The 12,856-nt window shown below is 37.1% G+C and overlaps 1 protein-coding gene across 1 annotated transcript in view; it reads left to right on the forward strand.

Moving 5' to 3' along the window:
- klc3 (kinesin light chain 3) overlaps positions 1 to 12,856 on the forward strand; it is a 50,482-nt gene that overhangs the window by 4,087 nt on the left and 33,539 nt on the right. Inside the window, exons 2-5 of the mRNA XM_072459837.1 lie at positions 3,326 to 3,550; positions 8,603 to 8,668; positions 8,872 to 9,039; positions 11,101 to 11,176. Coding sequence (XP_072315938.1) covers positions 3,344 to 3,550; positions 8,603 to 8,668; positions 8,872 to 9,039; positions 11,101 to 11,176 — 517 coding nt within the window. The 5' untranslated portion in view covers positions 3,326 to 3,343. The remainder of the gene's footprint in view (positions 1 to 3,325; positions 3,551 to 8,602; positions 8,669 to 8,871; positions 9,040 to 11,100; positions 11,177 to 12,856) is intronic.

Genomic DNA, 12,856 nt, shown 5'->3' on the forward strand with positions numbered 1-12,856 from the left:
TTGTACACGTATATGTACTTGTACACGTATATGTACTTGTACACGTATATGTACTTGTACACGTATATGTACTTGTACACGTATATGTACTTGTACACGTATATGTACTTGTATTTGAAGTCAAAAGTACTTCAATCAAGTCTATATTAGATTCAGACAATATTGTGTCCCCTTTTGCAGGTGGTCTGTAGTTGCAGGTGGTCTGTAGTTACAGTTTGTCTGTAGTTACAGTTTGTCTGTAGTTGCAGGTGGTCTGTAGTTGCAGGTGGTCTGTAGTTACAGTTTGTCTGTAGTTACAGTTGGTCTGTAGTTGCAGGTGGTCTGTAGTTACAGGTGGTCTGTAGTTACAGTTTGTCTGTAGTTACAGTTGGTCTGTAGTTGCAGGTGGTCTGTAGTTGCAGGTGGTCTGTAGTTACAGTTTGTCTGTAGTTACAGTTTGTCTGTAGTTACAGTTTGTCTGTAGTTGCAGGTGGTCTGTAGTTGCAGGTGGTCTGTAGTTACAGTTGGTCTGTAGTTGCAGGTGGTCTGTAGTTACAGTTTGTCTGTAGTTACAGTTTGTCTGTAGTTACAGTTTGTCTGTAGTTACAGTTTGTCTGTAGTTGCAGGTGGTCTGTAGTTACAGTTGGTCTGTAGTTACAGTTTGTCTGTAGTTACAGTTTGTCTGTAGTTACAGTTTGTCTGTAGTTACAGTTTGTCTGTAGTTGCAGGTGGTCTGTAGTTGCAGGTGGTCTGTAGTTACAGTTTGTCTGTAGTTACAGTTGGTCTGTAGTTGCAGGTGGTCTGTAGTTACAGGTGGTCTGTAGTTACAGTTTGTCTGTAGTTACAGTTTGTCTGTAGTTACAGTTTGTCTGTAGTTGCAGGTGGTCTGTAGTTGCAGGTGGTCTGTAGTTACAGTTTGTCTGTAGTTACAGTTGGTCTGTAGTTGCAGGTGGTCTGTAGTTACAGGTGGTCTGTAGTTACAGTTTGTCTGTAGTTACAGTTGGTCTGTAGTTGCAGGTGGTCTGTAGTTGCAGGTGGTCTGTAGTTACAGTTTGTCTGTAGTTACAGTTTGTCTGTAGTTACAGTTTGTCTGTAGTTGCAGGTGGTCTGTAGTTGCAGGTGGTCTGTAGTTACAGTTGGTCTGTAGTTGCAGGTGGTCTGTAGTTACAGTTTGTCTGTAGTTACAGTTTGTCTGTAGTTACAGTTTGTCTGTAGTTACAGTTTGTCTGTAGTTGCAGGTGGTCTGTAGTTACAGTTGGTCTGTAGTTACAGTTTGTCTGTAGTTACAGTTTGTCTGTAGTTACAGTTTGTCTGTAGTTACAGTTTGTCTGTAGTTGCAGGTGGTCTGTAGTTGCAGGTGGTCTGTAGTTACAGTTTGTCTGTAGTTACAGTTGGTCTGTAGTTGCAGGTGGTCTGTAGTTACAGGTGGTCTGTAGTTACAGTTTGTCTGTAGTTACAGTTGGTCTGTAGTTGCAGGTGGTCTGTAGTTGCAGGTGGTCTGTAGTTACAGTTTGTCTGTAGTTACAGTTTGTCTGTAGTTGCAGTTTGTCTGTAGTTGCAGGTGGTCTGTAGTTGCAGGTGGTCTGTAGTTGCAGGTGGTCTGTAGTTGCAGGTGGTCTGTAGTTGCAGGTGGTCTGTAGTTACAGTTTGTCTGTAGTTGCAGGTGGTCTGTAGTTACAGTTTGTCTGTAGTTGCAGGTGGTCTGTAGTTGCAGGTGGTCTGTAGTTGCAGGTGGTCTGTAGTTACAGTTTGTCTGTAGTTACAGTTTGTCTGTAGTTGCAGGTGGTCTGTGGTTGCAGGTGGTCTGTAGTTACAGTTTGTCTGTAGTTGCAGGTGGTCTGTGGTTGCAGGTGGTCTGTAGTTACAGTTTGTCTGTAGTTGCAGGTGGTCTGTAGTTGCAGGTGGTCTGTAGTTGCAGGTGGTCTGTAGTTGCAGGTGGTCTGTAGTTGCAGGTGGTCTGTAGTTACAGTTTGTCTGTAGTTACAGTTGGTCTGTAGTTGCAGGTGGTCTGTAGTTGCAGGTGGTCTGTAGTTACAGTTTGTCTGTAGTTGCAGGTGGTCTGTAGTTGCAGGTGGTCTGTAGTTACAGTTTGTCTGTAGTTGCAGGTGGTCTGTAGTTACAGTTTGTCTGTAGTTGCAGGTGGTCTGTAGTTGCAGGTGGTCTGTAGTTACAGTTGGTCTGTAGTTGCAGGTGGTCTGTAGTTGCAGGTGGTCTGTAGTTACAGTTTGTCTGTAGTTGCAGGTGGTCTGTAGTTGCAGGTGGTCTGTAGTTGCAGGTGGTCTGTAGTTGCAGGTGGTCTGTAGTTACAGTTTGTCTGTAGTTGCAGGTGGTCTGTAGTTACAGTTGGTCTGTAGTTGCAGGTGGTCTGTAGTTGCAGGTGGTCTGTAGTTACAGTTTGTCTGTAGTTGCAGGTGGTCTGTAGTTACAGTTTGTCTGTAGTTGCAGGTGGTCTGTAGTTGCAGGTGGTCTGTAGTTACAGTTTGTCTGTAGTTGCAGGTGGTCTGTAGTTGCAGGTGGTCTGTAGTTACAGTTGGTCTGTAGTTGCAGGTGGTCTGTAGTTGCAGGTGGTCTGTAGTTACAGTTTGTCTGTAGTTGCAGGTGGTCTGTAGTTGCAGGTGGTCTGTAGTTGCAGGTGGTCTGTAGTTACAGTTTGTCTGTAGTTGCAGGTGGTCTGTAGTTACAGTTGGTCTGTAGTTGCAGGTGGTCTGTAGTTGCAGGTGGTCTGTAGTTACAGTTGGTCTGTAGTTGCAGGTGGTCTGTAGTTGCAGGTGGTCTGTAGTTGCAGGTGGTCTGTAGTTGCAGGTGGTCTGTAGTTACAGTTTGTCTGTAGTTGCAGGTGGTCTGTAGTTGCAGGTGGTCTGTAGTTGCAGGTGGTCTGTAGTTACAGTTTGTCTGTAGTTGCAGGTGGTCTGTAGTTACAGTTGGTCTGTAGTTGCAGGTGGTCTGTAGTTGCAGGTGGTCTGTAGTTACAGTTGGTCTGTAGTTGCAGGTGGTCTGTAGTTGCAGGTGGTCTGTAGTTACAGTTTGTCTGTAGTTACAGTTGGTCTGTAGTTGCAGGTGGTCTGTAGTTACAGTTTGTCTGTAATTGCAGGTGGTCTGTAGTTGCAGGTTGTCTGTAGTTACAGTTTGTCTGTAGTTGCAGGTGGTCTGTAGTTGCAGGTGGTCTGTAGTTACAGTTTGTCTGTAATTGCAGGTGGTCTGTAGTTGCAGGTTGTCTGTAGTTACAGTTTGTCTGTAGTTGCAGGTGGTCTGTAGTTGCAGGTGGTCTGTAGTTACAGTTTGTCTGTAGTTGCAGGTGGTCTGTAGTTGCAGGTGGTCTGTAGTTACAGTTTGTCTGTAATTGCAGGTGGTCTGTAGGTGAGCCATGCTGTCTGCAGAGGACATCCTGAGCAGCACGCAGCAGGTCCTGGTCGGGCTGGAGTCGCTCCAGGGGGAAAACCACAGTCTGCTCCTGAACCTCCAGCAGGTCCTGGAGAGCCAGCCCAGCTGGGACAGCAGTTTGGAGCAGGAGAAGAGTCACATGGTCCAGCAGTCTCTGGAGAGGATCGAGCTGGGTCTGAGCGAGGCGCAGGTCTGTGAGCTGACAGGGTCAGGTCTGTGAGCTGACAGGGTCAGTTCTGTGAGCTGACAGGGTCAGGTCTGTGAGCTGACAGGGTCCTGACAGGGTCAGGTCTGTGAGCTGACAGGGTCAGTTCTGTGAGCTGACAGGGTCAGGTCTGTGAGCTGAAAGGGTCCTGACAGGGTCAGGTCTGTGAGCTGACAGGGTCAGTTCTGTGAGCTGACAGGGTCAGGTCTGTGAGCTGAAAGGGTCCTGACAGGGTCAGGTCTGTGAGCTGACAGGGTCAGTTCTGTGAGCTGACAGGGTCAGGTCTGTGAGCTGAAAGGGTCCTGACAGGGTCAGGTCTGTGAGCTGACAGGGTCATCTTTGCCTTATTGACCCTGTCAAAGTCATGCATTTTTCTGTTTCTGTTGCAATGGTTTTTACTGGAAACAAATCAGACCAGTTTTGTTTCTGCCAAGTTTAAGGACTTATAATAATGACACTTATAATAATGACACTTATAATAATGACACTTATAATAATGACACTTATAATAATGACACTTATAATAATGACACTTATAATAATGACACTTATAATAATGACACTTATAATAATGACACTTATAATAATGACACTTATAATAATGACACTTATAATAATGACACTTATAATAATGACACTTATAATAATGACACTTATAATAATGACACTTATAATAATGACACTTATAATAATGACACTTATAATAATGACACTTATAATAATGACACTTATAATAATGACACTTATAATAATGACACTTATAATAACGACACTTATAATAATGACACTTATAATAACGACACTTATAATAATGACACTTATAATAACGACACTTATAATAATGACACTTATAATAACGACACTTATAATAATGACACTTATAATAATGACACTTATAATAATGACACTTATAATAATGACACTTATAATAATGACACTTATAATAATGACACTTATAATAATGACACTTATAATAATGACACTTATAATAATGACACTTATAATAATGACACTTATAATAACGACACTTATAATAATGACACTTATAATAACGACACTTATAATAATGACACTTATAATAACGACACTTATAATAACGACACTTATAATAATGACACTTATAATAACGACACTTATAATAATGACACTTATAATAACGACACTTATAATAATGACACTTATAATAATGACACTTATAATAATGACACTTATAATAATGACACTTATAATAATGACACTTATAATAACGACACTTATAATAACGACACTTATAATAATGACACTTATAATAATGACACTTATAATAATGACACTTATAATAACGACACTTATAATAATGACACTTATAATAATGACACTTATAATAACGACACTTATAATAATGACACTTATAATAATGACACTTATAATAATGACACTTATAATAATGACACTTATAATAATGACACTTATAATAATGACACTTATAATAATGACACTTATAATAACGACACTTATAATAATGACACTTATAATAATGACACTTATAATAATGACACTTATAATAATGACACTTATAATAACGACACTTATAATAATGACACTTATAATAATGACACTTATAATAACGACACTTATAATAACGACACTTATAATAATGACACTTATAATAACGACACTTATAATAACGACACTTATAATAATGACACTTATAATAATGACACTTATAATAATGACACTTATAATAATGACACTTATAATAATGACACTTATAATAATGACACTTATAATAATGACACTTATAATAACGACACTTATAATAATGACACTTATAATAATGACACTTATAATAACGACACTTATAATAATGACACTTATAATAACGACACTTATAATAATGACACTTATAATAACGACACTTATAATAATGACACTTATAATAATGACACTTATAATAATGACACTTATAATAATGACACTTATAATAACGACACTTATAATAATGACACTTATAATAACGACACTTATAATAATGACACTTATAATAACGACACTTATAATAATGACACTTATAATAATGACACTTATAATAACGACACTTATAATAATGACACTTATAATAACGACACTTATAATAATGACACTTATAATAACGACACTTATAATAATGACACTTATAATAATGACACTTATAATAACGACACTTATAATAATGACACTTATAATAACGACACTTATAATAATGACACTTATAATAATGACACTTATAATAACGACACTTATAATAATGACACTTATAATAACGACACTTATAATAACGACACTTATAATAATGACACTTATAATAATGACACTTATAATAACGACACTTATAATAATGACACTTATAATAATGACACTTATAATAATGACACTTATAATAATGACACTTATAATAACGACACTTATAATAACGACACTTATAATAATGACACTTATAATAATGACACTTATAATAATGACACTTATAATAATGACACTTATAATAACGACACTTATAATAATGACACTTATAATAATGACACTTATAATAACGACACTTATAATAACGACACTTATAATAATGACACTTATAATAACGACACTTATAATAACGACACTTATAATAACGACACTTATAATAATGACACTTATAATAATGACACTTATAATAATGACACTTATAATAATGACACTTATAATAATGACACTTATAATAATGACACTTATAATAATGACACTTATAATAATGACACTTATAATAATGACACTTATAATAATGACACTTATAATAATGACACTTATAATAATGACACTTATAATAATGACACTTATAATAACGACACTTATAATAACGACACTTATAATAATGACACTTATAATAATGACACTTATAATAATGACACTTATAATAACGACACTTATAATAATGACACTTATAATAATGACACTTATAATAATGACACTTATAATAACGACACTTATAATAACGACACTTATAATAACGACACTTATAATAATGACACTTATAATAATGACACTTATAATAATGACACTTATAATAATGACACTTATAATAATGACACTTATAATAATGACACTTATAATAATGACACTTATAATAATGACACTTATAATAATGACACTTATAATAATGACACTTATAATAACGACACTTATAATAATGACACTTATAATAATGACACTTATAATAACGACACTTATAATAATGACACTTATAATAATGACACTTATAATAATGACACTTATAATAATGACACTTATAATAACGACACTTATAATAATGACACTTATAATAATGACACTTATAATAACGACACTTATAATAACGACACTTATAATAATGACACTTATAATAACGACACTTATAATAATGACACTTATAATAACGACACTTATAATAACGACACTTATAATAATGACACTTATAATAATGACACTTATAATAACGACACTTATAATAACGACACTTATAATAATGACACTTATAATAATGACACTTATAATAACGACACTTATAATAATGACACTTATAATAATGACACTTATAATAATGACACTTATAATAATGACACTTATAATAATGACACTTATAATAATGACACTTATAATAATGACACTTATAATAATGACACTTATAATAATGACACTTATAATAATGACACTTATAATAATGACACTTATAATAACGACACTTATAATAATGACACTTATAATAACGACACTTATAATAACGACACTTATAATAATGACACTTATAATAATGACACTTATAATAATGACACTTATAATAATGACACTTATAATAATGACACTTATAATAATGACACTTATAATAATGACACTTATAATAACGACACTTATAATAATGACACTTATAATAACGACACTTATAATAATGACACTTATAATAACGACACTTATAATAATGACACTTATAATAACGACACTTATAATAATGACACTTATAATAATGACACTTATAATAATGACACTTATAATAACGACACTTATAATAATGACACTTATAATAACGACACTTATAATAATGACACTTATAATAATGACACTTATAATAATGACACTTATAATAATGACACTTATAATAATGACACTTATAATAATGACACTTATAATAATGACACTTATAATAACGACACTTATAATAACGACACTTATAATAATGACACTTATAATAATGACACTTATAATAATGACACTTATAATAATGACACTTATAATAACGACACTTATAATAACGACACTTATAATAACGACACTTATAATAATGACACTTATAATAATGACACTTATAATAATGACACTTATAATAATGACACTTATAATAATGACACTTATAATAATGACACTTATAATAATGACACTTATAATAATGACACTTATAATAACGACACTTATAATAACGACACTTATAATAATGACACTTATAATAACGACACTTATAATAACGACACTTATAATAATGACACTTATAATAACGACACTTATAATAATGACACTTATAATAATGACACTTATAATAACGACACTTATAATAATGACACTTATAATAACGACACTTATAATAATGACACTTATAATAATGACACTTATAATAACGACACTTATAATAATGACACTTATAATAACGACACTTATAATAACGACACTTATAATAATGACACTTATAATAACGACACTTATAATAATGACACTTATTAGCATTCACACATTCGCTCAGTCACATTCGCTCAGTCACATTCGCTCAGTCAGTCTCTCTGAAGTGCTCAGATTTGTACTTTGGTGCTGCTTAGTGCTTTTAAGAGTATTATTATTTTACAGTAACGTTACTCTTACTTGAGTAAACATATTATGTAACCACACAGAAAAGTTTCTGAAGCTTTAGACGTGTTTTCACTTTCGCTTCATGAGATGGAACTGTCCCACCAAATAATGTGAATAAATCAGAATTGTGATGACGTCCCTGACGAGCCTTGTGATTGGCTGAACTGTTTTCAGATGGTGCTGGCTCTGTCGGCTCACGTGAGCTCTGTGGAGACGGAGAAGCAGAAGCTGAGAGCTCAGGTGAGACAATAACACATACTATATATATATATATATATATATATATATATATATATATATATATATATATATATATATATATATATATATATATATATATATATATATATATATATATATATATATATATATATATATATATATATATATACATATATACATACACGCCCGGAGCTGCTCATGCTAAGCGCTGTGTGTGGCAGGTGCGGCGGCTGTGCCAGGAGAACCAGTGGCTGCGGGACGAGGTGGCAGGAGCTCAGCAGAAGCTCCAGGAGCGAGAGCAGGAGGTGGTGACGCTGGAGGAGAACAACCACCACCTCCTCTTCATGTCCTCCATCCGCAAGTACGACCAGGACCAGGAGGAGGCGCTGGTGAGAGACACACCCCCTGACAGCACGCATGCAGGTGTGACGCGTGTTATGTGTTTCAGGAGGACAACAGAGACGTGTGTTATGTGTTTCAGGAGGACAACAGAGACGTGTGTTATGTGTTTCAGGAGGACAGAGACGCGTGTTATGTGTTTCAGGAGGACAGAGATGTGTGTTATGTGTTTCAGGAGGACAACAGAGACGTGTGTTATGTGTTTCAGGAGGACAGAGACGCGTGTTATGTGTTTCAGGAGGACAGAGATGTGTGTTATGTGTTTCAGGAGGACAACAGAGACGTGTGTTATGTGTTTCAGGAGGACAGACGCGTGTTATGTGTTTCAGGAGGACAACAGAGACGTGTGTTATGTGTTTCAGGAGGACAACAGAGACGTGTGTTATGTGTTTCAGGAGGACAGACGCGTGTTATGTGTTTCAGGAGGACAGAGATGCGTGTTATGTGTTTCAGGAGGACAGAGATGTGTGTTATGTGTTTCAGGAGGACAACAGAGACGTGTGTTATGTGTTTCAGGAGGACAAAGACGCATGTTATGTGTTTCAGGAGGACAGAGATGCGTGTTATGTGTTGCAGGAGGACAAAGACGCGTGTTATGTGTTTCAGGAGGACAAAGACGCATGTTATGTGTTTCAGGAGGGCAAAGACGTGTGACATAGACACGTGTTATGTGTTTCAGGAGGACAACAGAGACGTGTGTTATGTGTTTCAGGAGGACAAAGACGTGTGTTATGTGTTTCAGGAGGACAGAGACGCATGTTGTGTGTTTCAGGAGGACAGAGACGCGTGTTATGTGTTGCAGGAGGACAAAGACGTGCGTTATGTGTTGCAGGAGGACAAAGACCTGTGTTATGTGTTACAGGAGGACAAAGACATGTGTTATGTGTTTCATGGAGGACAAAGACGTGTTACAGACGTGTGTTATGTGTTCCAGGAGGACAAAGACGTGTGACATAGACGTGTGTTATGTGTTTCAGGAGGACAAAGATGTGTGTTATGTGTTTCAGGAGGACAAAGATGTGTGTTATGTGTTTCAGGAGTACAAAGACGTGTGACATAGAAGTGTGTTATGTGTTGCAGGAGGACAAAGACGTGTGACATAGACGTGTGTTATGTGTTGCAGGAGGACAAAGACGTGTGACATAGAAGTGTGTTATGTGTTCCAGGAGGACAAAGACATGTGACATAGACATGTGTTATGTGTTGCAGGAGGACAAAGACGTGTGACATAGACGTGTGTTATGTGTTCCAGGAGGACAAAGACGTGTGACATAGACGTGCGTTATGTGTTGCAGGAGGACAAAGATGTGTGTTATGTGTTTCAGGAGGACAAAGATGTGTGTTATGTGTTTCAGGAGGACAAAGACGTGTGACATAGACGTGTGTTATATGTTGCAGGAGGACAAAGATGTGTGTTATGTGTTTCAGAAGGACAAAGATGTGTGTTATGTGTTTCAGGAGGACAAAGACGTGTGACATAGACGCGTGTTATGTGTTGCAGGAGGACAAAGACGTGTGACATAGAAGTGTGTTATGTGTTCCAGGAGGACAAAGACGTGTGACATAGACGTGTGTTATGTGTTGCAGGAGGACAAAGACGTGTGACATAGACGTGTGTTATGTGTTCCAGGAGGACAAAGACGTGTGACATAGACGTGCGTTATGTGTTGCAGGAGGACAAAGATGTGTGTTATGTGTTTCAGGAGGACAAATATGTGTGTTATGTGTTTCAGGAGGACAAAGACGTGTGACATAGACGCGTGTTATATGTAGCAGGAGGACAAAGATGTGTGTTATGTGTTTCAGAAGGACAAAGATGTGTGTTATGTGTTTCAGGAGGACAAGGACGTGTGACATAGAAGTGTGTTATGTGTTGCAGGAGGACAAAGATGTGTGACATAGAAGTGTGTTATGTGTTGCAGGAGGACAAAGACGTGTGACATAGACGTGTGTTATGTGTTGCAGGAGGACAAAGACGTGTGACATAGACGTGTGTTATGTGTTGCAGGAGGACAAAGACGTGTGACATAGACGTGTGTTATGTGTTGCAGGAGGACAAAGACGTGTGCTCTCCTGGACGGAGCCTGGAGGAGCTGTTTCCTGCTGAGGGCCAGGAGCAGGATCAATGTGAGGCTTCTGCTCGGGTTTATCTCCCTCAGATGTTATGCTGAACTGAACACTGTGAAGGACACATAATATACACTGTGAAGGACACATAATATACACTGTGAAGGACACATATGATACACTGTGAAGGACACATAATATACACTGTGAAGGACACATAATATACACTGTGAAGGACACATATGATACACTGTGAAGGACACATAATATACACTGTGAAGGACACATATGATACACTGTGAAGGACACATAATATACACTGTGAAGGACACATATGATACACTGTGAAGGACACATAATATACACTGTGAAGGACACATAATATACACTGTGAAGGACACATAATATACACTGTGAAGGACACATATGATACACTGTGAAGGACACATAATATACACTGTGAAGGACACATAATATACACTGTGAAGGACACATATGATACACTGTGAAGGACACATAATATACACTGTGAAGGACACATATGATACACTGTGAAGGACACATAATATACACTGTGAAGGACACATATGATACACTGTGAAGGACACATAATATACACTGTGAAGGACACATATGATACACTGTGAAGGACACATAATATACACTGTGAAGGACACATATGATACACTGTGAAGGACACATAATATACACTGTGAAGGACACATATGATACACTGTGAAGGACACATAATATACACTGTGAAGGACACATATGATACACTGTGAAGGACACATATGATACACTGTGAAGGACACATAATATACACTGTGAAGGACACATATGATACACTGTGAAGGACACATATGATACACTGTGAAGGACACATATGATACACTGTGAAGGACACATATGATACACTGTGAAGGACACATATGATACACTTTAAAGGACACATATGATACACTGTGAAGGACACATATGATACACTGTGAAGGACACATATGATACACTGTGAAGGACACATGATACACTGTGAAGGACAAATATGATACACTGTGAAGGACACATATGATACACTGTGAAGGACACATATGATACACTGTGAAGGACACATATTATACACTGTGAAGGACACATATGATACACTGTGAAGGACACATATGATACACTGTGAAGGACACATATGATACACTGTGAAGGACACATATGATACACTGTGAAGGACACATATGATACACTGTGAAGGACACATGATACACTTTAAAGGCTTTGAAGGAACAGTTTGTCTAAAACGTTACAACATGTGCAGAGCATCCATCGAGCTACATGTGCAGAGCATGTGCAGAACATCCATCGAGCTACATGTGCAGAAAATCCATCGAGCTACATGTGCAGAGCATCCATCGAGCTACATGTGCAGAGCATCCATCGAGCTACATGTGCAGAGCATCCATCGAGCTACATGTGCAGAACATGTGCAGAACATCCATTGAGCTACATGTGCAGATTACCCATCAAGCTACATGTGCAGAGCATCCATCGAGCTACATGTGCAGAGCATCCATCGAGCTACATGTGCAGAGCATCCATCGAGCTACATGTGCAGAGCATCCATCGAGCTACATGTGCAGAACATGTGCAGAACATCCATTGAGCTACATGTGCAGATTACCCATCAAGCTACATGTGCAGAGCATCCATCGAGCTATATGTGCAGAGCATCCATCGAGCTACATGTGC

This window comes from Eucyclogobius newberryi, unplaced genomic scaffold (assembly GCF_026437365.1).
Source record: "Eucyclogobius newberryi isolate DKJ021-1_F unplaced genomic scaffold, fEucNew1.0.hap1 SCAF_10, whole genome shotgun sequence".
NCBI lineage: Eukaryota > Metazoa > Chordata > Actinopteri > Gobiiformes > Gobiidae > Eucyclogobius > Eucyclogobius newberryi.